Source organism: Bos taurus, chromosome 25, assembly GCF_002263795.3.
Source record: "Bos taurus isolate L1 Dominette 01449 registration number 42190680 breed Hereford chromosome 25, ARS-UCD2.0, whole genome shotgun sequence".
Taxonomy (NCBI): domain Eukaryota; kingdom Metazoa; phylum Chordata; class Mammalia; order Artiodactyla; family Bovidae; genus Bos; species Bos taurus.
Genome location: NC_037352.1, coordinates 36,923,980 through 36,946,761, shown reverse-complemented (window position 1 = coordinate 36,946,761; position 22,782 = coordinate 36,923,980). Strand labels below are relative to the sequence as shown.

Below are 22,782 nucleotides of genomic sequence, written 5' to 3'. Positions count from 1 at the left end.
AGGCTCGGGACGTGTCACAATGGGGCGTGGTGCCTGTCCCCGTCCCCACCCCCACCTGACTCCCCAGGGCGGGGTCACCCGAAGCAGCGCCTGCGGGCTCCGCCCCCGCCGCGGAGAGTCCTTCCCCTCCTTCACCCCACCTACTGTCTGCGCAGGTGAGTCACAATACGTCCCACAGTTCGTTGGTGGATTTTTTGGAGCTCAGAGACGCTGGTGGTTCCAGGATCACTGCGCTAGCTGGAAATGAAAAGCCTGCTGAACCCAGGACCGCCCAGCAAGGGTCTTAAAAGCCCGGCAGAAAGCTGCTTAGGGATTGGTAGTCATTGGGCGGGGCCACGGAAGCCCCGCCCCGCACTTGGTAGCCTGAAGATCAGTTCAGTCGCTCAGTCGTGTCCGACTCTTTGCGACCCCATGAATCGCAGCACGCCAGGCCTCCCTGTCCATCACCAACTCCCGGAGTTCACTCAGACTCACGTCCATCGAGTCAGTGATGCCATCCAGCCATCTCATCCTCTGTCGTCCCCTTCTCCTCCTGCCCCCAATCCCTCCCAGCATCAGAATCTTTTCCAATGAGTCAACTCTTTGGGTCAGGTGGCCAAAGTACTGGAGTTTCAGCTTTAGCATCATTCCTTCCAAAGAAATCCCAGGGCTGATCTCCTTCAGAATGGACTGGTTGGATCTCCTTGCAGTCCAAGGGACTCTCAAGAGTCCTCTCCAACACCACAGTTCAAAAGCATCAATTCTTCGGCGCTCAGCCTTCTTCACAGTCCAACTCTCACATCCATACATGACCACAGGAAAAACCATAGCCTTGACTAGACGGACCTTTGTTGGCAAAGTAATGTCTCTGCTTTTCAATATGCTATCTAGGTTGGTCATAACTTTCCTTCCAAGGAGTAAGCGTCTTTTAATTTCATGGCTGCAGTCACCATCTGTAGTGATTTTGGAGCCCAGAAAAATAAAGTCTGACACTTTCCACTGTTTCCCCATCTATTTCCCATGAAGTGATGGGACCGGATGCCATGATCTTCGTTTTCTGAATGTTGAGCTTTAAGCCAACTTTTTCACTCTCCACTTTGACTTTCATCAAGAGGCTTTTGAGTTCCTCTTCACTTTCTGCCATAAGAGTGGTGTCATCTGCATATCTGAGGTTATTGATATTTCTCCCGGCAATCTTGATTCCAGCTTGTGCTTCTTCCAGTCCAGCATTTCTCATGATGTACTCTGCATAGAAGTTAAATAAGCAGGGTGACAATATACAGCCTTGATGTACTCCTTTTCCTATTTGGAACCAGTCTGTTGTTCCATGTCCAGTTCTAACTGTTGCTTCCTGACCTGCATACACATTTCTCAAGAGGCAGATCAGGTGGTCTGGTATTCCCATCTCTTTCAGAATTGTCCACAGTTGATTATGATCCACACAGTCAAAGGCTTTGGCATCGTCAATAAAGCAGAAATAGATGTTTTTCTGGAACTCTCTTGCTTTTTCCATGATCCAGTGGATGTTGGCAATTTGATCTCTGGTTCCTCTGCCTTTTCTAAAACCAGCTTGAACATCAGGAAGTTCACGGTTCACGTATTGCTGAAGCCTGGCTTGGAGAATTTTGAGCATTACTTTACTAGCTCAAATGTGAGATGAGTGCAATTGTGCAGTAGTTTGAGCATTCTTTGGCATTGCCTTTCTTTGGGATTGGAATGAAAACTGACCTTTTCCAGTCCTGTGGCCACTGCTGAGTTTTCCAAATTTGCTGGCATATTGAGTGCAGCACTTTCACAGCATCATCTTTCAGGCTTTGGTATCCTTGGTGATGGAGAAGGCAATGGCACCGCACTCCAGTACTCTTGCCTGGCAAATCCCATGGACGGAGGAGCCTGGTAGGCTGCAGTCCATGGGGTCGCTAGGAGTCAGACACCACTGAGTGACTTCACTTTCACTTTTCCCTTTCATGCATTGGAGAAGGAAATGGCAACCCACTCCAGTGTTCTTGCCTGGAGAATCCCAGGGACAGGGGAGCCTGGTGGACTGCTGTCTATGGGGTCGCACAGAGTCGGACATGACTGAAACGACTTAGCAGCAGCAGCAGCATCCTTGGTGATGGTAAACAAGCCTCAAGATGCCCCTTCTTTTTCTTTTTTTCACATTTTGCATATTGGTATTTAATGAAGACTGTCTAAGAATTAGAAGTTTAACTCCACCTGCAAGAGCGCTGACGTTCCCCTTGGAGGCTCCTCCGTGACTTTCATACTTCTGTCATCATTTCAAGACCACCCGGGTGCTGGGGCCACGTGGCCGCCAAACCTATTCCCTACTGTCCACGCCGGCCTCTCTGGCCCATAGGTGACAGTCTCCCCCTGTCCCGCCTGGCGCCCCCAGGATGGGGAGAGGAAAGCGGGACGTGGGAAGTGTGGCCACCCACCCCCAACCCCCTACCCCACCCTCCCTGGGTAACAGAGGCTAGGGTGAGAGCCAGAGTGTAATTTGGGCACTGAACACCAATAAATTAATGTTTCTCTAATGACATTATTTTCCCTGAAACCCCGACATCTATAACCAACCTGCTCTGTGTTCATCTGGCTTCTAATCCCCCTTCTTTAACCTGATGTGCTCAGTCGCTCTCCCCATGGCCTGGGCAGCTCGCCAGGGCTCCTCTACACATGTAATTTACCACTACTGCCACAGACCTCATTGGGTGAGAGAGGAGTCATCCTCTCACCACCCAGAAGTGAAATAAAATTATCCATAGTATCCCTGTTTAATGCATTATGGGAGCGCGTCTGTCCCCCCTTCTCTTGCTAGAAAAGTCAAATCTGAAATAAAAGACTTAGGATGCCTCCTTTGTGGTTCAGCTGGTAAAGAATCCGCCTGCAATGCGGGAAACCTGGGTCTATCTCTGGGTAGGGAAGATCCCCTGGAGAAGGGAAAGGCTACCCACTCCAGTATTCTGGCCTGGAGAATTCAATCCATGGGGTTGCAAAGAGCGACTTTCACTTTTTACTTCAGTCTCACTGTATATACATCTATGGTACAGTGATAAAGAATCCACCTGCCAGTGCAGGAGACACAAGAAACACAGGTTCGATCCCTGGGTTGGGAAGGTCCCCTGGAAAAGGAGATGGCAACCAGCTCCAGTATTCTTGCCTGGGAAATCCCATGGACCTAGGAGCCAGTCTCACTGTGAAAGGGATTTGCTTCATTGGTTATATGGTTATATCTTTCTTTCTGGCATCTTCAAATTCTATCTTTTCAATTAACCCTTTCTTCAGCATGCTGACATACAGTGATCTATCACCTTGAACAGTCTGTTTATGCCACATTGCCCTCTTCAAAACTGCTATTTCTCTGGGCTACTTTGGAGTTATTAAACTTCTAATTTTTAATGTTTTTAATGGAAGTATAATTGATTTACAATATTTCAGGTTGCAGCAAAGTGATTCAGATATATATACATCTACGGCTCAGTGGTAGAGAATCCTCCTGCCAATGCAGGAGACACAAAAGACACGGGTTCAATCCCTGGGTCGGGAAGATCCCCTGGAGAAGGAAATGGCAACCCGCTCCAGGATTCTTGCCTGGGAAATCCTATGGACAGAGGAGCCCATAGGGTTGCAGAGTCAGACATGACTGAGGATGCATTCTTTTTCAGATTCTTTTCCATTAAAGAATATTGCTAGATATAGCACAAAATATAGTTCTTTGTGCTATAGAGTAGGTCCTTGTTATTTATCTATTTTATATAGTGTGTTTGTTTTAATCCCAAGTTCCTAATTTACCCTGTCTCCCATGTGTGAATGTTATTTTTTTAAAGCAAAAAAATTTCTAAGCCCCTTTTTGTTAAAGGGAAGTTGTGTTCCTCCGTAGGTGTGACACCACCACCACCACCCCCGCCCCCCACCCCCCCACTCCCCGGCCTCAACATCCAAATCCTCGTGGCGTGCCGCCTGCAGAAAGACTGGGAAAAAAGAAAGCACCCGGAGCGCCAGTCACCCCACCCCGCCTTCCCTGACAGCCGGACTTCTCGTTTTCCAGTCTCTTCCCGAACATCCCTCCCTAAAAAAAAAACCTCTGTAGGGAGAGTGGGTTTCCCGGAATGAGGGGGGTCGAATATTCTTTGAGCCCTAAGCTCCTGACCCTGCTTCATTTACATCTCACTTTGAATAGACTCATAAAAGGGACAAGGAGCTTACAGTCATTCCTAAATGGTAGTAAGAGCAGTAAAAGAAAACAAAAGCAGAACAGAACTCACACCTGACAACCTCTGAAGTTGTCCCCCTAAGGCATTACAGGAGGAGCCACCACCAGGACCTCGTGGCGCAACGGTAGCGCGTCTGACTCCAGATCAGAAGGTTGCGTGTTCAAATCACGTCGGGGTCAAGGTACTTTTTTCTCTTGCGCCAAGAGATAAATTCGGTAGTGAACCAAACAATTGTCTGTCCGCGGGCTCCCAGCAGGAGATTTTCTCCTATCTTTTCCTTAGTCCAGAGAGACTTCTTGTGAACCATTCAGCAGTAGACAGGCACTAACTGAAAGGTAAGAAAACCCAGGTGAGCCGAAATGTCAGTTGTTTGGTTCTTTTCCTTATCAGGACTAAGCTTCAGAGGGGACATCAGATGACCTCAGATGGGACAGCAAAACAGGGCGTGAGGAGACTTCGCTAATGAATTCACCCTGATGTGAACAGTTTTATTTGGTCCCCACACAGATATGGTATAGTCTCCCTGGGTTGATATTTGTGTCACTTTGATGAAGTCAGGTTCTCTGCCCTCTCACCCCACCCCAGCCACCACCACCCCACAAACTTCATGGTTTGAGCTTCCTCTGTCAAAAGCCCCCTGAACATTGTGGTTAAAGACAATACACTGTGAAGCTGATTAAAAAGTTACTATGTTGATGATGGAGTTTTTGAACTCTACTGGAGTGGGGAAAAAATTACTCTGGAATTTACCATGCTGTTACTTAGATTTCATTTAAATGCGTATCTCCCAGAGGGATGTGATTCAATCAAGTTCCAGATACATGACCTGAGCAAGGAAAAACCCAAGTTAAAGGAAATGGAGACTGTTGTAGACTTACCAGGATTTAGCTTTCACTTAATGAATTAATTAAGCCGGCCCCAATCCCTCTTCAGTTTGAAAGTCTTTCTGTTTCTGAGCTTAATAAATGAATAGATAGGTAAACAGTGGTTAGGGCTCTGTGCTCTCAGAGCTGAGGGACGGGAGCTGAGGGCCGGGTTCCATCCATGGTGAAAAAAAGTGTTAGTCGCTCAGTCGTGTCGGATTGTTTGTGACCCTCGTGGAGTCCGCCAGTTTCCTCTGTCCGTGGAATTCTGCAAGAATATTGGAGTAGGATTCTCCAGGCAAGAATACTGGAGTGGGTAGCCATTCCCTTCTCCAGGGGATCTTCCCCAGTGATTGAACCTGGGTCTCCTGCATTGCAGGCAGATTCTTTACCATCTGAGCCTCCAGGAAAGCCCTCAATCAGTGATAGGGGAATTAAAGTGTCATAAGCCTTGCTGCTGGGCAGGAGGAAGAAAAAAAAAAAAACCCTGCCTACAAATTGTTGGTGGGGGTTTTCGCTTTTGAATGTATATTTATTTGGCTGCGTCGCAGACATTAGTTTTCGAACGAGGGATCGAACCTGTGTCCCCTGCATTGTAAGGCAAAACCCTTAGCCGCTGGCCCACCAGGAAAGTCTGCAGGGTGTGACTTTTAAAAGGTTAATAGTTAGTGAAATCTCAGGATTGAGGGTATAACAGTTACCCGGATGACAAGCTAATGTGTTTTATGTATTAGTCTGTTTTATATTTTATGTGCTAACTTCCTCACTTCTCCGTTGCAGAATTCAATATTTGTGATCCATTGCGTCCAGAGGGTTTGGGATGTATTAATAGTACAGGGAAGCAATCCATACGGTTTCAAAGAGTCGGAAACGACTGAGCGACTGGATAACGAACAAGCAAGGTGGAAAGGTGGAAAAAGTAGAGATAGACAGAGTTAGGGGAAAGGGGCTCGGATAACACGAACCTCGCCTGCTCAAAGAACCTGCGGTCCCTGGACTTTTGAGGATCCGCCCATCCTCAGAGCAGCGCTGCTGGTCCGGCCCCTTCTCCCGGACCGAGGTTCCCATAGCGCCTAAGCCAGAGGAATGTGTGTGTTTGTGCGGGTGAGGGTGGGTGGGTTCCCACTGACACAGTAGCTGCCTAAGGATCAGCAGGTGCCAGGGGGAAGTTCCACCATCCAGGGAAAGAATTGTTCTCCCTTCCTCACACTTTAGCTGGAGCTAGTCCTACTGCGAGGGCACGAAAGTGGCTTGGGGACCAGACCTGTGCTCCCCCTCCTTAGGTCCATGTTCCTGCAGGACTGGCTCTCCGTGCTACCTGCCTGGGGCCGGTCATGCCTGACGTTTCCTCCATCCCTTCAGTACCTCCAGGTGCCTGAAACTTACTCACCTGCCCCACTGGCCATGCGCCGGCTTCTCTAAAGAGAAACGGGCGCTGCTGGGGGAGTCCGCTGTCTATGCTGGTTGCTTCGCTTCTGAAGGTTTTCTCCTCTTTAGAGTTACTCTAAAGAGCGGTTATGGTAATTTATTTCCCAAACATTTGCAAAATCATAACAGGATTACACTCACACCCACACACACCCACATAATGTTCCAGGATGTCCAAGCCCCCTTCTAGGAGCTGTGGTCGAGAATAAAATAAATTGGGCTCTCAAGGAGGTCCCTGTCTCCTAATCAATCTGAAGAGATTTTGACATATGAGAAGCAAAACACAAAACAGAGACTGAAGAGATGATATGATCAGAATGGAGACCCTCTCCCTCCAAACCTTCATGTACTTGAGTCACAACTCTAAGAGTTTTTATTTTGCCCCAGTTTGTAAAGAATGCAATTACTAGTTGTTGTTTTTAAGAGTAAAATATGTTTTTTAAAAGAAATTTTGTCAAACACAGGACATTCTGATGAGAAAACTTAAAATGACCCAAATTCAAACATCTCAGAGAAAAATCAAGGCTCTTGTGTGGATGGACAACTTTGCTGGGATTTTTCTGTCTTTACATCCTTACACATCTTATAAAAGTCTTCCTGTAAAACAATGTCCCTGGTTATACCACTATAAATTTAATGTGTTTTAAAATAGCTCTACTGAGATATAATTCACTCTTTTAAAGCATATGGTCAGGACTTCCCTCGTGGTCCAGTGGCTAAAACTGTGCTTCTGCTGGAAGAGATTCAGGTTCAATCCCTGGTCTGGAAATTAAGATCTTACATGCCCAGTTAAGTTCAGTTCAGTAGCTCAGTAGTGTCCAACTCTTTGTGATCCCATGAACTACAGCACGCCAGGCCTCCCTGTCCATCACCATCTCCCAGAGCTTGCTCAAACTCATGTCCATCGAGTCAGTGATGCCATCCAGCCATCTCATCCACTACCCTCCCCTTCTCCTCCCGCCTTCAATCTTTCCCAGCATCAGGGTCTTTTCAAATGAGTGGGTTCTTCCCATCAGGTGGCCAAAGTATTGGAGTTTCAGCTTCAGCATCAGTCCTTCCAATGAATATTCAGGACTGATTTCTTTTTAGAATTGACTGGTTGGATCTCCTTGCAGTCCAAGGGACTCTCAAGAGTCTTCTCCAACGCCACAGTTCAAAAGCATCAATTCTTTGGTGCTCAGCTTTCTTTATAGTCCAATTCTCACATCCACACATGACTACTGGAAAAACCATAGCTTTGACTAGACAGACCTTTGTTGGCAAAGTAATGTCTCTGCTTTTTAGTATGCTGTCTAGGTTGGTCATAGTTTTTCTTCCAAGGAAAAGGGCGGGGCAAAAAAGTACACAGAACTGCTTTGGGTATGTTCACAGATTTGTACAGCCTTCACCATAGTCAACTTTAGAACAGTTTTTTTTAATATATATATATCACCAAAACAACTCTTTACCCATTAGCAGTCACCCTTCATTCCCTTGTGCCCCTGTCCCCTCCAGCCTTAGGCAATCACTATTTGAAAAATCACTATATGGAAAATCACTGTTTCCATAGATTTATCTATTCTGAATACTTGCTATAAATGAAATGAAACAAAATGTTACCTTCTGTGTCTGGTTTCTCTCACATGTTTTCATTTAATTAAGGAGTTTACATTTTACTCCAGGGCAGAAGGAGTTATTGAAAAGTTCTGAGAAGAGTGACAAAATAGATTTAATTTTTAAATCTTCATCTTGGCTGCTTTGAATAGCACGGATTGAGGAAAGGAAAGATTAGAGGTGGAGAGTGTTTAGGTGACTATGGTGATTTGGACTAGAATGCCAACTGAGATGCAGTGGGTTTCTCTGGATTTCTGTGAAGAACTAGACCTAGAGCCTCCAGTGTTCCTGACACTGAGGGTAGAAGTATCTTTTGCCTTGTTTGATCTTAGACTCCAGGGAGTGGCCCTCCCCATACTGACGTTCCTCAGTTCAGTTCAGTCGCTCAGTTGTGTCCGCCTCTTTGCGACCCCATGAACCGCAGCACGCCAGGCCTCCCTGTCCACCAACTCCCGGAGCCTACCCAAACTCATGTCCATTGAGTCGGTGATGCCTTCCAACCATCTACTGACGTTCCCAGGGCCGCACAATTCTCCCTGTTTGCTGCTTTCTCACATCTTTTCCTTGCCAACTCATACTTTATTCATTTATCAGGAGAACGGCTTCTCACTCCGTCCAATGCTTTTTAAATCAGCCAGAATGCTTTCAACCAAATCAGCGTTAGCATTCGGTGTCCAGAATTGAGGCTATCATAAGAAAGAAATACTAGCAAAAAACTTTGTGTCATAGCGCCGCATCGCCCACCCCCAGCGAATAATCAAACGCTAAAATCGCTCGGATCTTCTCAGTTTATTCAGAAAAGAGATCAAGTGGAGAATGATCTCCACTTCGAGGCCGACTAGGAAGGCCCGCAGTTCTCTCCCCTCGCTCTGCAGACGCCCCAGAACAGACACCGCTGTCCCCGAGCCCTCTGGGAAGTGGAGTCCTTCCGCCGGGACCCCCGACCCGGCGCGGTCGCCTCCAAGTGCGCAGATGCGACTCCAGACAGAGCCTCGGGCTCGAGCCTTTTGTCTCCCCGCAGCTCGGTGGGTCCAGAAGGCGACGGTGTCCGCCTCCCCCGCCCCTCCCAGAGCGCTGCCCGGAGGGGATCCAACCCGGGAGCCGGAGCCAAGTCCGCAACGAGTCCGTAGGTAAGAGAAAGCCGGGTCAGAGGCGCGAGTCTCCGCGCCCCGTCCGTCAAGCGCGCCGCTCTAACGCCACCTGCTGCGGCGCCGGCCAGGCTCTCAGGTTCCGGCCTCAGCGGGAGAAGGGCTGGGCCTTGCCTGCCTCCCGGCCCCACCCCTCGGGCGCTCCGCCGGGTATTTCCGGCTGGGTAGCGAGCCGGCGGCTACCCTTGTTCTGAGCTAAGGGGCGCCCCGGAAGCGAGGTTGCCGCTAGGTACTCTGGGAAATGGAGTCCGGGAGCCTGAAGGGGGCATGGCGGACGGGGGATTTGGGGAAGGGGAGAGTGAGGGTTGGAGGGCTCGGCTTCTGAGGTTCGGAGAGCTAGAGCGCCTCCCGCTGGTGTTGGCTTTAGGTCCTGTCACTCCACTGAAACACTGCAGGTTCTGAACTTTGGGGACAGATAGAAAAGAATGGAGTCCATGTCTTACTCATTTCTCTTCTGTGCTTGAGCTATGAGAGTTTGGTGGTTTAGCCATTAAATCGTGTCCGACTCTTGTGACCCCCATGGATCATGGGGGCTCTGTCACCAGGCGGCTCTGTCCTTTGGATTTCCAGGCAAGAATACCAGAGTAGGTTGCCATTTCCTTCTCCCAGTGATCGAACCCGAGTATCGTGCATTGCAAGCCAACTCTTTTAACAACTGAGCCACCGGGAGTGGGGGTTAGGGGAGGGAGGGTGTCTGGATTAAAGTTTTCGGGGCTGCCTATATTTGGGGTCCAGAGTAAGGGGTTCGACTCTGAACGTGCAAAGGAATCCCGGCCTGTTTTATTTTCAGGGTCTTAAAGAGCGAGTGAAGAATCACATGTATAAGGATTCCACCTATCAACTGCCTTGTGTTTTATGAGTAGGAAGGATTGAGTAACTGTGGGAGCTCTACTTTTAGTTACTGCGACGTTAATCAGAGGCCAGCTTATAACCATTTCTGTGCTTCAGGGTCTTAGGAGAATTTGTGCATCATACAGAACCGGTGTGTGACTAAGGCTCACAGTCACTACCCTGGCTCTCTCCTGTTTTTGCCTTGGTGTGGAACGTAGGTGACTGACCTGGGGACTCCAGAGAAGGGTCTTCCAACTGTGAAGTTTAATCTAGGCTAAATTATGAAGGTTCTAAGTAAAACATAGTTACTACTGAGGCCCTAGGACTTAAATGTGTAGGAATAAGCCTCCTAGGAGTAGACGTAGAGGGAGATGCCCCAGGGAGTGTAATCAATTTCACAGTGGGGCAAGGCTAACCCCAAAATCTCTCCCTGAAGCTTCAGAGTAGAGTTGAATGATTTATACAAAGAAGTGGATTATATATTGCTGAAAAGTCCATGTTTATCTCATCTGAAACAGTGAATTAGGAGGAAGTCCTAGCAATAACAAGAGGACAAGGAAAAGCTGATCATGGATTATCTGACCATTGAAGTTGAGGAAAATGGTAAGAATTACGCAAATAAACATGGAGTTGAAAGTGCGGACAAGTGGAGGAAATACCCTGGATAAGAATGAAAAGGTTAGGTGCCCCTGCATGATGGGAAAGGGAAACAGACACATGTCAGGAGAAGACCCCAAAGTAGAGAAACTCAGTAAGCCATCATGTTGGGAAATCACTAAGAAGGCTCCTTGGAAGGAAAGTTATGACCAACCTAGATAGCATATTCAAAAACAGAGACATTACTTTGCCAACAAAGGTCCGTTTAGTCAAGGCTATGGTTTTTCCAGTGGACATGTATGGATGTGAAAGTTCGACTGTGAAGAAAGCTGAACACCGAAAAATTGATGCTTTTGAACTGTGGTGTTGGAGAAGACTCTTGAGAGTCCCTTGGACTGCAAGGAGATCCAACCAGTCTATTCTAAAGGAGATCAGTTCTGGGTGTTCTTTGGAAGGAATGATGCTAAAGCTGAAACTCCAGTACTTTGGCCACCTCATGTGAAGAGCTGACTCATTGGAAAAGACTCTAATGCTGGGAGGGATTGGGGGCAGGAGGAGAAGGGGATGACAGAGGATGAGATGGCTGGATGGCATCACCGACTTGATGGATGTGAGTCTGAGTGAACTCCGGGAGTTGGTGATGGACAGGGAGGCCTGGCGTGCTGCGATTCATGGGGTCGAAAAGAGTCGGACACGACTGAGTGACTGAACTGAACTGAACTGAATTGAAGAAGGCTCCTTGTCATACATTCCCCTCTCTCATCTTCCTCTTTCAGCGCTTCTGTGCTCATACACATTCCCTCTGATGCTGTAGAAGGGAGAATATTCCACAGTGCTTGTTTTTGTGGTAAAGAACAGGTCACGCTTTTCCACTCCCATAGGACTGTACCAAAATATTGACATACTATATGTGCATTTAGCTTTTTGGTCAAAGTGCTTTCATGTTATTATCTTCCTCTATCCGTATCTAATCCTTTTGAGTTAAGTAGAGTAGGTCTTGTGTATATAATTCCTCTGGCTTGTGCTAGCTTTTGTCCTTGCGAATTTGTAAGTGGGAAGATAGAGTTTATCCCCTTCATGGCTTTACTTCTGCTCTTTCCAGCTATGACTACAGAAGATGTTTCTTTGTCCCAAGAACAGAGCACAGAAGAAATGGAACCTATTGGAGAGCTTCTTCCTGTTGAGTTCCAGGCAAGTTTGAGTTTCATTTCCCTCCTGTGAAATCTCAGTTTGGTGTTCAGAGTGTGTCCTCATTTCTTCCTTTCATCTCACTTCGGAGGTTCATGGAAATCTCATCTGGAGAACTGAACCAAAGTAATTTTTCCTTGAAGACTTGAAGCTCTGGGGGGAGCTCAGGCTGGAGCTTTAAATTTGGGAGGAATCTGTGTGAATGGTATTTCAAACTATGAAGCTGTAATCACTAGCAAATAAATGTAGGTAGAAAAGAGATGAGATCTTATTACCGTACCTTCCAACACTTTGAGGTCGGGGAGATAAGAGGAAACAGCAAAGGAGACTGAGAAGATGTGGCCAGTGAGGCAGGGAGGGGAGGCCAAAAGTGGCATTCTGGTAGCTTTACAGACTCACAGATGTAAAATTAGTGGTTACCAGTGGCAGGGGTGGGGGGCGGGATACATGGTTGGGGAGTGGGAGGTATGAACTATTGGGTGTAAAACAGGCTCAAGAATGTATCATACAGTGTGGTCCAGTGGATGAGACTCTGCCTTGTAATGCAGAGGATGTGAGTTCAATCCCTAGTCCAAGAATTAAGATCTTTTGTGCCTCACATAAGACCCTCAACTAAGACCCGACACAGCCTAATAAATATTTGCAAAAAGAGAATGTATTGTACAACATGGGGAGTATAGCCAATATTTTCTAATATTGGCTGCTGCTGCTGCTAAGTCGCTTCAGTCGTGTCCGACTCTGTGCGACCCCACAGACGGCAGCTTATCAGCCCCCCGCCCGTCCCTGGGATTCTCCAGGCAAGAACACTGGAGTGGGTTGCCATTTCCTTCTCCAATGCATGAAAGGGAAAAGTGAAAGTGAAAAGTGAAAGTGAAGTCGCTCAGTCATGTCCGACTCTTAGCGACCCCATGGACTGCAGCCTACCAGGCTCCTCCGTCCATGGGATTTTCCAGGCCAAGAGTACTGGAGTGGGGTGCCATTGCCTTCTCCGAAATATTGGCTAGTAACCTGTATTAGTCTGTGTTAGGGAAAACAGTGATAATAGCTAACATTTATCTTTTTTTTCTATGTATTAAGTCCTTTGAACAACCTCTTGTAATAATAACTATGTTAGGTAAGTACCATTATTAACATTATCTACAGATGTAAGGACAGATCTGAGATTTGCACCCAGGCAGTCTGACATCAAAGTTAGACTCTTGTTTTAAATTTATTTTTTATACAAATATTGGCTAGTAACCTGTAAAAATTGTATAAAAAGTAAATTTAAAACAAGAGTCTAACTTTGATGTCAGACTGCCTGGGTGCAAATCTCAGATCTGTCCTTACATCTGTAGATAATGTTAATAATGGTACTTACCTAACATAGTTATTATTACAAGAGGTTGTTCAAAGGACTTAATACATAGAAAAAAAAGAGAAAGGTTAGCTATTATTACTGTTTTCCCTAACACAGACTAATAATTAGAATATTCCATTAAAATGGTTAAAATAAAGTTTTAACGCTCAGATTAAAAAGAACTTCCTATTCCAGATTGTTCTCTTCCCTCAAAGATCACCAAATCCTATAAGAATGTACTTATTCTTCCAGGAATTGACGACAGTCAAGGATGAGGAAATGGACTTCACCTGTGTGGAGGAGGAACAGATGAATTCTGCCCGAAGACACATGGGCATGGATATGAAGGTGGAGAATTGTGGGAACCTGGTATTTTGGGGTAAGAAAGTTATTTTTCAATACTTTATTGAAAAAAAGTTATTTTTCATACTGCTTACTGTGACATAAAACTTCCACTGTGACTAATGACATCAAATGCCATAGTTTTGCTTACGATCCAGAGAGCTCTGATCCCGTAGGGGATCCCTGATGACTTTGAGCTCAGAATTGGGCTTCTTTTCTCTCCTGGCAAGTCAAAGTTCACCATCTGTGGAAATGAAAAAGGACAGCTCCTTTACATACATATGTATAAGTATATAATTTTGTTTATTTATTATTTTTATCTTTCTGGCTGTGCTGTGTCTTTGTCACTTCTCGAGCTTTCTCCAGTTTCAGAGAGCAAGGCCTACCTTCTCCTTGCGGTGCGTGGGGTTCTCCTCGCAGTGGCTTCTCTCGCTGTGGAGCGTAGGTTCTAGGGTGTGTGGGCTTCACTAGTTGAGGCCCGTGAGCTTAGTTGCCCTGCAGCATGTGGAACCTTCCTGGAGCAGGGATCAAACCCATGTCCCCTGCATTGGCAGGTGGATTCTTAACCACTAGACCAGCGGGAAGTCTGGGATGATGTCTTTAAAGGAGACAGTGGGGGGCGGGGGGACAGGGACCAAAGAGGGGAGCCTAAGACAGAACACTGAGAAGCATCAACATTTCAGAAGAAGGAACAGCAGGAAAACTTCCAAATAAGTAGGGATCAGGAGAAAAAACCTGGAGAGCTTAGTAATACAGAAGTCAAGAGAGAATGTTTGTTAATTCTCTCTCAATAAGATGGGGAGAAAAGCACCAGGAAAATGTTGTTAGGAGGAGCACATGGTGTCAAGTGCTGTTGAGAGGCCCAGGTGATCTACAGATGAAAAGAATCCACTGGATTTAGGTGACATATAAATGGTTAGTGACTTTAGTGAGAGCAATTCCAACTGAGTGGTGGGGAGAGAAGCCAGACTGTGGTGAGTCAGGAGCAAGTATGTGATGAGATGATATCCAAAATCTGAGAAATTTGACTTTGGCAATAAAGGAAGGAAGAAAGAAAGGTGAGAGAGAGGGAAAGAAGGAAAGGAGGAAGAAAAGAAGGGAAAGAAAGAATGGAGGGAGGGAGGAGGCAGTGGTTAGTGGAGACACAAAATCATAGGGAAAGCATACACTAAACAAACAAACAAAAAATCTGCTTTTAAAAAAGGACTAAAGGTAATGATTTTAAAAATCAAATATGGTTGTTGCCGGGGTCCAGCCCCAGTGGATCCAGGGAATTTGAAGCGGGGACAGCGTCGGCGAGGATCAGGAAACAAATGCTTAATTAAACGTTAATTAAGGATATAAAGAGTAATAGAATAAGGATAGCTCAGTAGGAAAATTCAGTGAAGAAAAGAGGCTGAAATAAGGATAGCTCAGTGAGGAAATTCAGTGGAGAAAAGAGGCTGAATAATTCAGCCAGAAGGTGAGAGAAAGAACGACATGGGGAGACCAAGTTTCGGTGAACAAGGCCCGCACTTTATTTTCCAAAGTAGTTTTTATACCTTAAGTTATGCATAGAGGATAATGGGGGAAGGGGTAGAGTCATGCAGCAAGCCAGGCTTTCTTCCTGCAAACTAATCATATGCAAAAGCTTAGGTGATTTGCATCATCTTCTGGCCCCGAGGCCTGTTAACATTTTAAGACCCTTTCTTCAGAAAACTAATTTTTCTCTAAAGGTGATTGGTCAGGAGCCACCCTCCAAAAGCATTAGATAAAGTTGCATTCCTACAGAGCAAAGGTGTGGTGGGCTATAACAAGAAAAAGAATTAACTCAAGGGTCCCAGGTTACAAACATTAAAGCTACTACTTACACCAATTATATTAATCAATACACTGCCAGGGACACAGCAGGTAAGGGATATGGAAATTTAGCAGCAAACATTGGCCCAACAAGTGAAAATCCCTTCACCAATACAATTTCTAATCAATCTTTTAACTGCTCAAAGGAATCTGTATTTAGACAGTTTAGAACATCTCATGCCTCTCACAGTTGGGAGGCTCTGAGCAATCACATATGGCCTGAAAAACCTATTCAGGCAGGCTAGAGGACTTCCAAAGGAGTTTGTAGGTTGAAACACTGTCACACCCAGGAATTATTAACTGGAGCTGTAAGCTAACTCTTTTTTCAGAGAGAGGTAGTGGGGGACAGCCCCCCGTAAAGTCAGAGGTGTAGGTGAGAGCACAAAGCAGAAAGTAGGCAGACTCTGGTTTTGGGGGCTAGATGCTCGAGAATTTCCAGGGGGACTCCTGAGGCTCGATCCCGCCTTTGCGTATGCCGAGCCTCCTTCCTCATGACCTTTGTCATGGGTGGAGCTCCTCACGCTTGCTCCCGGCAGTGATAGAATTCTAGTTGAGCTATTCCAGATCCTGAAAGATGATGCTGTGGAAAGTGCTGCACTCAATATGCAATATGCACTCAATATACATTATGCCGGCTCCTGGCAGGTTGTCACTAATATATGTCTTCGTGTAAGCGATTTTTTTGTCCAGTACTTTTTCAAAATTGCCCAATTTCAACCTGTGTTTTCATCCCCCCACCCCGCCCACTTCCTCAGTTATTTTGTTGACATTTATTTTCATCCTGCCTGCTTATCTTCTTCCCTGGCTAGTCTGTTCAGTTTCCCATTCTTTCAGGTGTAGCATCATCATTATCTGACCTTGTATTGTGCTTCAGCTTCATCATTTCCCCATCAGTGTTATTCACTGAAACTTTGTCACCTGCCATTGCCATGAGGCTTTTTCTGAGAACATTCAAACATTTTTAAAGGACATCAATTTAATTTTCTTTAACTTCTTGCCACCTCAGCAGTTTTCTTTCTCTCCACAGAGAACACAAATATCTGTACTCTTTATTTATTTCAGATTCTGAATCTACACCTGAAACTAAAGTGTCCCTTTCAATGCAGGAAGGTTCTGAAGGAGTATCATCAGAAAGGGAGCTGATAATAGAAAGACTTATAAAGGATGATTCCTGGGACTCCAGATGGATAAAAACCTGGGAATGTGGAGGCATGTTAGAAAGGCAGCAAGGAAATCTGAAGAAAGATTTAAGGCAAGTCATAATTAAGCACAAGAGAAATCCTATGGAGGATTGTACTGAAATCGGGGAAAGTTCGAACCCAATTAAACATCAGAACATTTACTCAGTGAAAAAGCCTTGGAAGTGCAGTGAGTGTGGCAAGTCCTTCAGCTACTACTCAGCTTTTATCCTACATCAGAGGATTCACACAGGAGAGAAACCCTATGTATGTACTGAATGTGGAAAGGCCTTCACCCGGAGCTCATCCCTTATCCAGCATCAGAGAATCCACACTGGAGAGAAACCTTACGAGTGTAATGAATGCGGGAAAGCTTTCAGTCACCGTTCAGCGCTTATTCAACATCATATCATTCATACTGGAGAAAAGCCCTATGAGTGCAATGAATGTGGGAAGGCCTTCAACCAAAGCACGTACCTCATCCAGCACCATAGAATACACACTGGAGAGAAGCCCTATAAATGTAAAGAGTGTGGGAAAGCTTTCAATGACACCTCCTCCCTTATTAAACATCAGAGGGTCCATACTGGAGAAAAACCCTATGGGTGTAAAGAGTGTGGGAAGGCCTTTAGTGACAGGTCAGGCCTTACTCAACATCAGAGAACTCACACAGGGGAGAAGCCCTATGAATGTAGTGAATGTGGGAAGGCTTTCAGTTACTGTTCAGCTCTTATTCAACATCAAGGAACCCACACTGGGGAGAAACCTTACAAATGTCATGAATGTGGAAAAGCCTTCAGTGATCGCTCAGCTCTCATAAGACACCAGAGAATTCATACTGGAGAGAAACCTTACAAGTGTAAAGAATGTGAGAAAGCCTTCAGCCAGAGCTCATCCCTGACAAAGCATCTAAGAACTCACACTGGAGAGAAACCATATAAATGCAATGATTGTGACAAAGCCTTTAGCCAGAGTTCTTCTCTTATTCAACACCAGAAAACTCATGCAGGGGAAAAACGCTATAAATATAAGAAATGTGAGAAAACTTTCAGTATGTGTTCAGCCTATCATCAACATGGAGAAATTCATGGTGAATAGAAGGCAGTGAATTGATGAAATAATTATGCACTATCTCCTTATTATACAGAGCTCCAAATATTGGTCTTCCCAGGTGGCACTAGTGGTAAAGAAACTGCCTGCCAATGCAGGAGACATAAGAGATGGGGGTTCGATCCTTGAATTGGGAAGATCCCCTAGAGGAGGGCATGGCAATCCACTCCAGTATTGTTGCCTGGAGAATCCCTTGGACAGAAGAGCCTGGTGGGCTACAGTCCAAAGGGTCACTAAGAGTTGGACATGACTGAAGCGACCAGGATGGACCTAGAGATTATCATACTAAAGTAAGTCAGACAGAGAAAGACAAATATGATATGATTTATATGTGGAATCTAAAAAATGATTCAAATAAACTTATTTACTAAACAGACTCACAGTCATAGAGAACAAACTTCTTACCAAAGGAAAAAGGTCCTGGAGGGGGATAAGTTAGGAAATCAGAAATAACATATCCAAACTACTATATATAAAATTGGTAAACAAAAAGGACCTACTGTGTGGCACAAAGAGCTATGCTCAATATTTTATAATAACCTATAACAAAAGAATCTGAAAAAGTGATAACCAAATCATTTTGCTGTCCATGAGAAACTAACACAATATTATAAATCAACTATACTTCAATAAAAATAATTTTAAAAATTCTCGTGTTAATCAATGTGCAACCAGGATGAAAAGTAGCACTGACTGAAATTCTTTCTGCACGAGGATCAACCTAACGGGATAAGAGGGTTATAGGCAGCCGAAAGGATATTAACAATCTACATTAGCTGACAAGAGCTCTTTGTGTCCTTGTTTCTGCTTTATCTTTCTCCTGCTAATAACATCACCTTTTAAAATTAATTAATTAGACTGCATTGGGTTTTAGTTGCTGCACACAGTGTCTTCGTTGAGATGTCGGATCTTTCATCACGGTGCACAGAATCTAGTTGTGTCACATGGGCTTAGTTGTCCCAAGGCAGGTAGGACCTTAGTTCTCCGACCAGGGATCAAACCCCTACCTCCTGCAGTGGAAGTGCAGAGCCCTAACCATTTGGCCACCAGGAAATTCTCTGTAGGCTTATTAATGATGGCCATTCTGACTCGTGTGAAGTAGTACCTCATTGTAGTTTTGGCTTAAATGTTGCTATGACTAGCAATATCGAGCATCTTTTCATGTGCCTGTTGGCCATTTGGATGTCTTCTTTGAAGAAATGTCTATTTAGATCATCTGCCCATTTTTTTGATTGGATTGTTTGGTATTTTGTTATTGAGTTGTATGAGCTGTTTGTATATTTTGGAAAGTAGGTCCTTGTTGATCACATAATTTGCAAAAATTATATAGCAGTCTGTCTTTCCATTTTTCTTATAGTTTGCTGTGCTAAAGCTTCTAAGTTTGATTAGGTATCATTTGGGAGACAGCTAAAAAAACATTGGTCTGATTTATGTAAAAGATACTTTAAATACAGAAAATTCAAAAGATGAAAAAATATACAATGAAAACACTAATCATAAGGAAGCTGGAGTGGATATATTAATATCAGATAAAACAGAATTCAAGAACAGGGATATTATCTTAGATATAGAAGGATTTTACGATGATAAAAGGATCAATTCACCAAGGTGAGTAATTGTTTAATGTGTAATTGGGTTACAATTATGAATGCGATTTTAGTGTTATACACAAAATTTAGAATTCTGGATTATTAATATATTATGTGCTTAATATCACAGCCTCCAAAATCACAAAGTAATAACTGACAAATTTTTAAAAAGTGGGCAATTTTATAATTGGAAATTTTAACACTCCTTTTTCAGAAGTTGATAGAACAACTAGACAAAATATTAAAGACATAGAATATCTGAACCACACTGTCTACAATCTTGAATTGATTGACATATACATTATAGAAGATACAACAACTGCAGAATGCATACTACCTAAAAAAAACATATTTGGCTGCATTGAGTCTTAGTTGCAGCTTGCAGGATCTTTCAGTGTGGCACCCGTCAGAGCTTAGTTGCTTGAAGGCATGTGGGATCTTAGTTCCCTGACCAGATCCCACTGATGCTAGAATGGCTCACAGAACTCGGAAATAATAGTTTAGAGACTTCCCTGGTGGTCCAGTGGCTGAGACCCCCACAGCTCCCAGTTCAGTGGGCCCCGGTTCAATCCCTGGTCAGGGAACTAGATCCCGCCTGCTGCAACTAAGATCTGACGCTGCCAAATAAATAAATATTTGAGAAAAACAGTTTACTTATCACTGGTTCATTGTAAAAGGATAGAACTCAGGATCAGCCAGATGGAAGAGATGCTCAGGATGCAGGGGGCAGGGTAGTAGAGCTTCCAACCCTCTCCGGGCATGCCCCCAGCACCTCCACCAGTTCAGCAACCAGTGTCTGCATTTTCATGGGGGTTCCTTGCGTAGGTGTAATGGGCAAGTCACTGACCTCTGGGGACTGACTGAACCCCAGCCTGTCCCCTCCCCTCAGGTGCTAGGGGTGAAGGTTCTAACTTGCTCACAGGCCTTGGCCCCTGGCAACTAGGTGTATCCTTAGGAGTTTTCCTCATTAACATAAAACTCAGATGCTGAGGGATTTGTTATGATAACAAGATGCTTATCTCACCTCTGAGGCTGTGCAGCTACTTCAGAAATTGAGGAGGACTTCCCTGATGGCTGGTGGCACAGTGGATAAAAATCCTCCTGCCAATGCATGGGACACAGATTCGATCCCTGGTCCAGGAAGATCCCATATGCTATGGAGCAACTAAGCGGGTGCACCACAACTACGGAGCCTGCGCACCTAGAGCCTGTGCTCCGCAGCTAGAGAAGCCACTGCAGTGAGTCTGCACACCACAACAAAGAGTAACCCTTGCTTGCCTCAGTTAGAGAAAGCCCACGTGCAACAATGAAGCGCCAACACAGCCCAAAATAAATAAAAAACCAAAGAGAAAAGCCCAAGTTAAAAGATACTCCTCTGCACTTATCCCCTAAGAAATTCCAAGCACTTTAGGAACTCTGCCAGAAACAGGCAGGAAGACCAAATATACATTTCTTATTTAAATCACAATATCACAATGGGGAAAAGGGAAAAGACTCATTTGCTTAAGACCCTGGAGGAGACGAGAGAGAATGACCTCGGGGCCCAGGGGGAGAGGACAGGAGGGGTGAGGACCACACAGGGGAAAGTCTTTGCCTCCCCTGAGGCCCGGGCTCAAGTCTTGCTCCTCCAACAACTTTCTGGATCCCAGTGAGCCCTCCCTTCCTCCCTCTTCAGACCTGGCGGATAGTGGTACCCACGACAGCCAGCCCAGAAGCTTCTGCCAGTGAGTCCCAGTAGCCTGTCCATCCCTGTGGGAGCAGCCCGCACGCTGCCCCATTCTCAGTGTCCTGGGAGGGCGCCATCTCTTTCGTATGAGAACTGGGCAGAAGAACCGTGTGATGAGGAAGGTGGGAGTGCACAGAGCAGGGTCAGCGAACTCACCTGGACCCGGGAGTGGTTTTATGGGGTCACAGCCACAGCCGTCCACTCTCCTGTTGTCTATGCTGCCAGAGTAGAGTTGAGTAACCACAGCAGAGACCAAACGGCCAGAGAAGCCTCACATACTGACCATGTGTCCTTCCAGAGAGAACACGTGTGACTCTAGTGTGGAAGAAAGAACATTTGTGACCTGAGGGTTGGAGACGAGTTGAGCCCTGAGTCTGCAAATTCACTGGATGAGCCTCGGCTGTAGGACAATAATACTGTGGCCCACAAAGCTGTGGTAGGAGCTGCAGCTATAATGAGTCTGTTTCCAGGGGTTGCTGTCCTTTCAGGACAAGGCTCTGTACTTCACCAGGCAAGAGTGGGACACACTGGACTGGGCTCAGAAGGCCCTCTACAGGGACGTGATGCTGGACAACTACAGACACGTCATCTTCTTGGGTGATGAGTCAGCTTGAAGGTGAGGGAATGGGATTAGGGAGGGCTCATGAGTATACATGGTATTTATTACAAGTGTGTTATTTCCTTAAAAATGATATGAAGCAAATATGTCCTACTCAAGAATTGATTCATCTGTGTGGTGTATTTGTGAATGTTCTTTAAAATTGTTCTAGTCTACGCTTGCCTATATGTTGGCAGTACTTCACAATAAACTTGTTCATATTTTTTGGTGGAGTATCACAATTCAAAAGTATATAACTAGGGACTTCCCTGGTGGTCCAGCAGTTAAGTCTTCACCTTCCAATGCAGGGGTGCAGGTTTGATCCCTAGTCAGGGCACTGAGATACCACATTTCTAAAGAAGTAAATAAATCCCATGGAGATCAGTACTAAAAAAACAAAGGACTCACTTTCATTAAAAAAAATATTTTGAACTTATAAAACAGAGACTCACAGACACGAAACAAACTTATGGTTACTGGAAGAGGGGGACAGTTAGGGAGTTTGGGAAGGTCATGTACATGTTAGGGGAAGCACACTGATTGAAACCACCCACCCTGGCCAGGCACCATAGTAAACATTTGCATGAGTTGTTTTATGACAGGAGATCCTGATAAGGAATACAGAACTAGTAAGCCACCACCAACTGGAAGAGTTCGGGAAAGGTCAAAAGGAGACACTGCGTGTCCGTCCACTTCCCAGAATCCCTCTCGCTAGCATCCATCTTGGCTGAGTGATGCGTGCGCCACCAGGAAAGACTCTGAATTAGAATGATTGGCCAAAGACCACCCGGAAACTAATCCCATCACCATAAAACCCAAGACTGCCAGCCACCCTTACCCTACTGCTCCCCACCTGGATGTCCTTTCCCAATAAAATCTCTTGCTTTGTCAGCACATGTGTCTCCTTGGACAATTCATTTTCGAGTGTTAGACAAGAGCCCAGTTTCGGGCCCTGGAAGGGGTCCCCCTTCCTGCAACATACACACTGCTATATTTAAAATGAATAACGAACAAGGACCTATTGTAGCACATGGAACTCTCTCTGTTCAATGGTATGTGGCAGCCTGGATGGGAGGAGAGTTCGGGGGAGAATGGGTACATGTATACGCATGGCTGAGTCCCTTCAGTGTTCCTCTGAAACTATCCCAACATTGTTAATCAGCTATCCCCCAATACAAGATAAAAAGTTCAAAGGAAAAAAAAAGGTTTGGTCCAAAAGT

The 22,782-nt window shown here is 45.3% G+C and overlaps 1 protein-coding gene and 1 non-coding gene across 2 annotated transcripts; both read left to right on the top strand.

The window, feature by feature from the left end:
* Positions 1-19: 19 nt before the first annotated feature.
* Positions 20-22,469, top strand: LOC112444276 (zinc finger protein 892). Its single transcript, XM_024985094.2, has 9 exons — positions 20-155; positions 3,860-4,018; positions 4,276-4,374; positions 6,079-6,160; positions 6,419-6,576; positions 8,920-9,207; positions 11,756-11,844; positions 13,433-13,559; positions 16,424-22,469. The coding sequence occupies exons 1-9, from the start codon at positions 20-22 to the stop codon at positions 17,635-17,637; spliced, it is 2,352 nt and encodes a 783-aa protein (XP_024840862.2). The 3' UTR covers positions 17,638-22,469.
* On the top strand, positions 4,301-4,372 carry TRNAW-CCA (transfer RNA tryptophan (anticodon CCA)). The gene has a single exon. It is a non-coding gene; the product is annotated as a tRNA-Trp (tRNA).
* Positions 22,470-22,782: the final 313 nt, after the last annotated feature.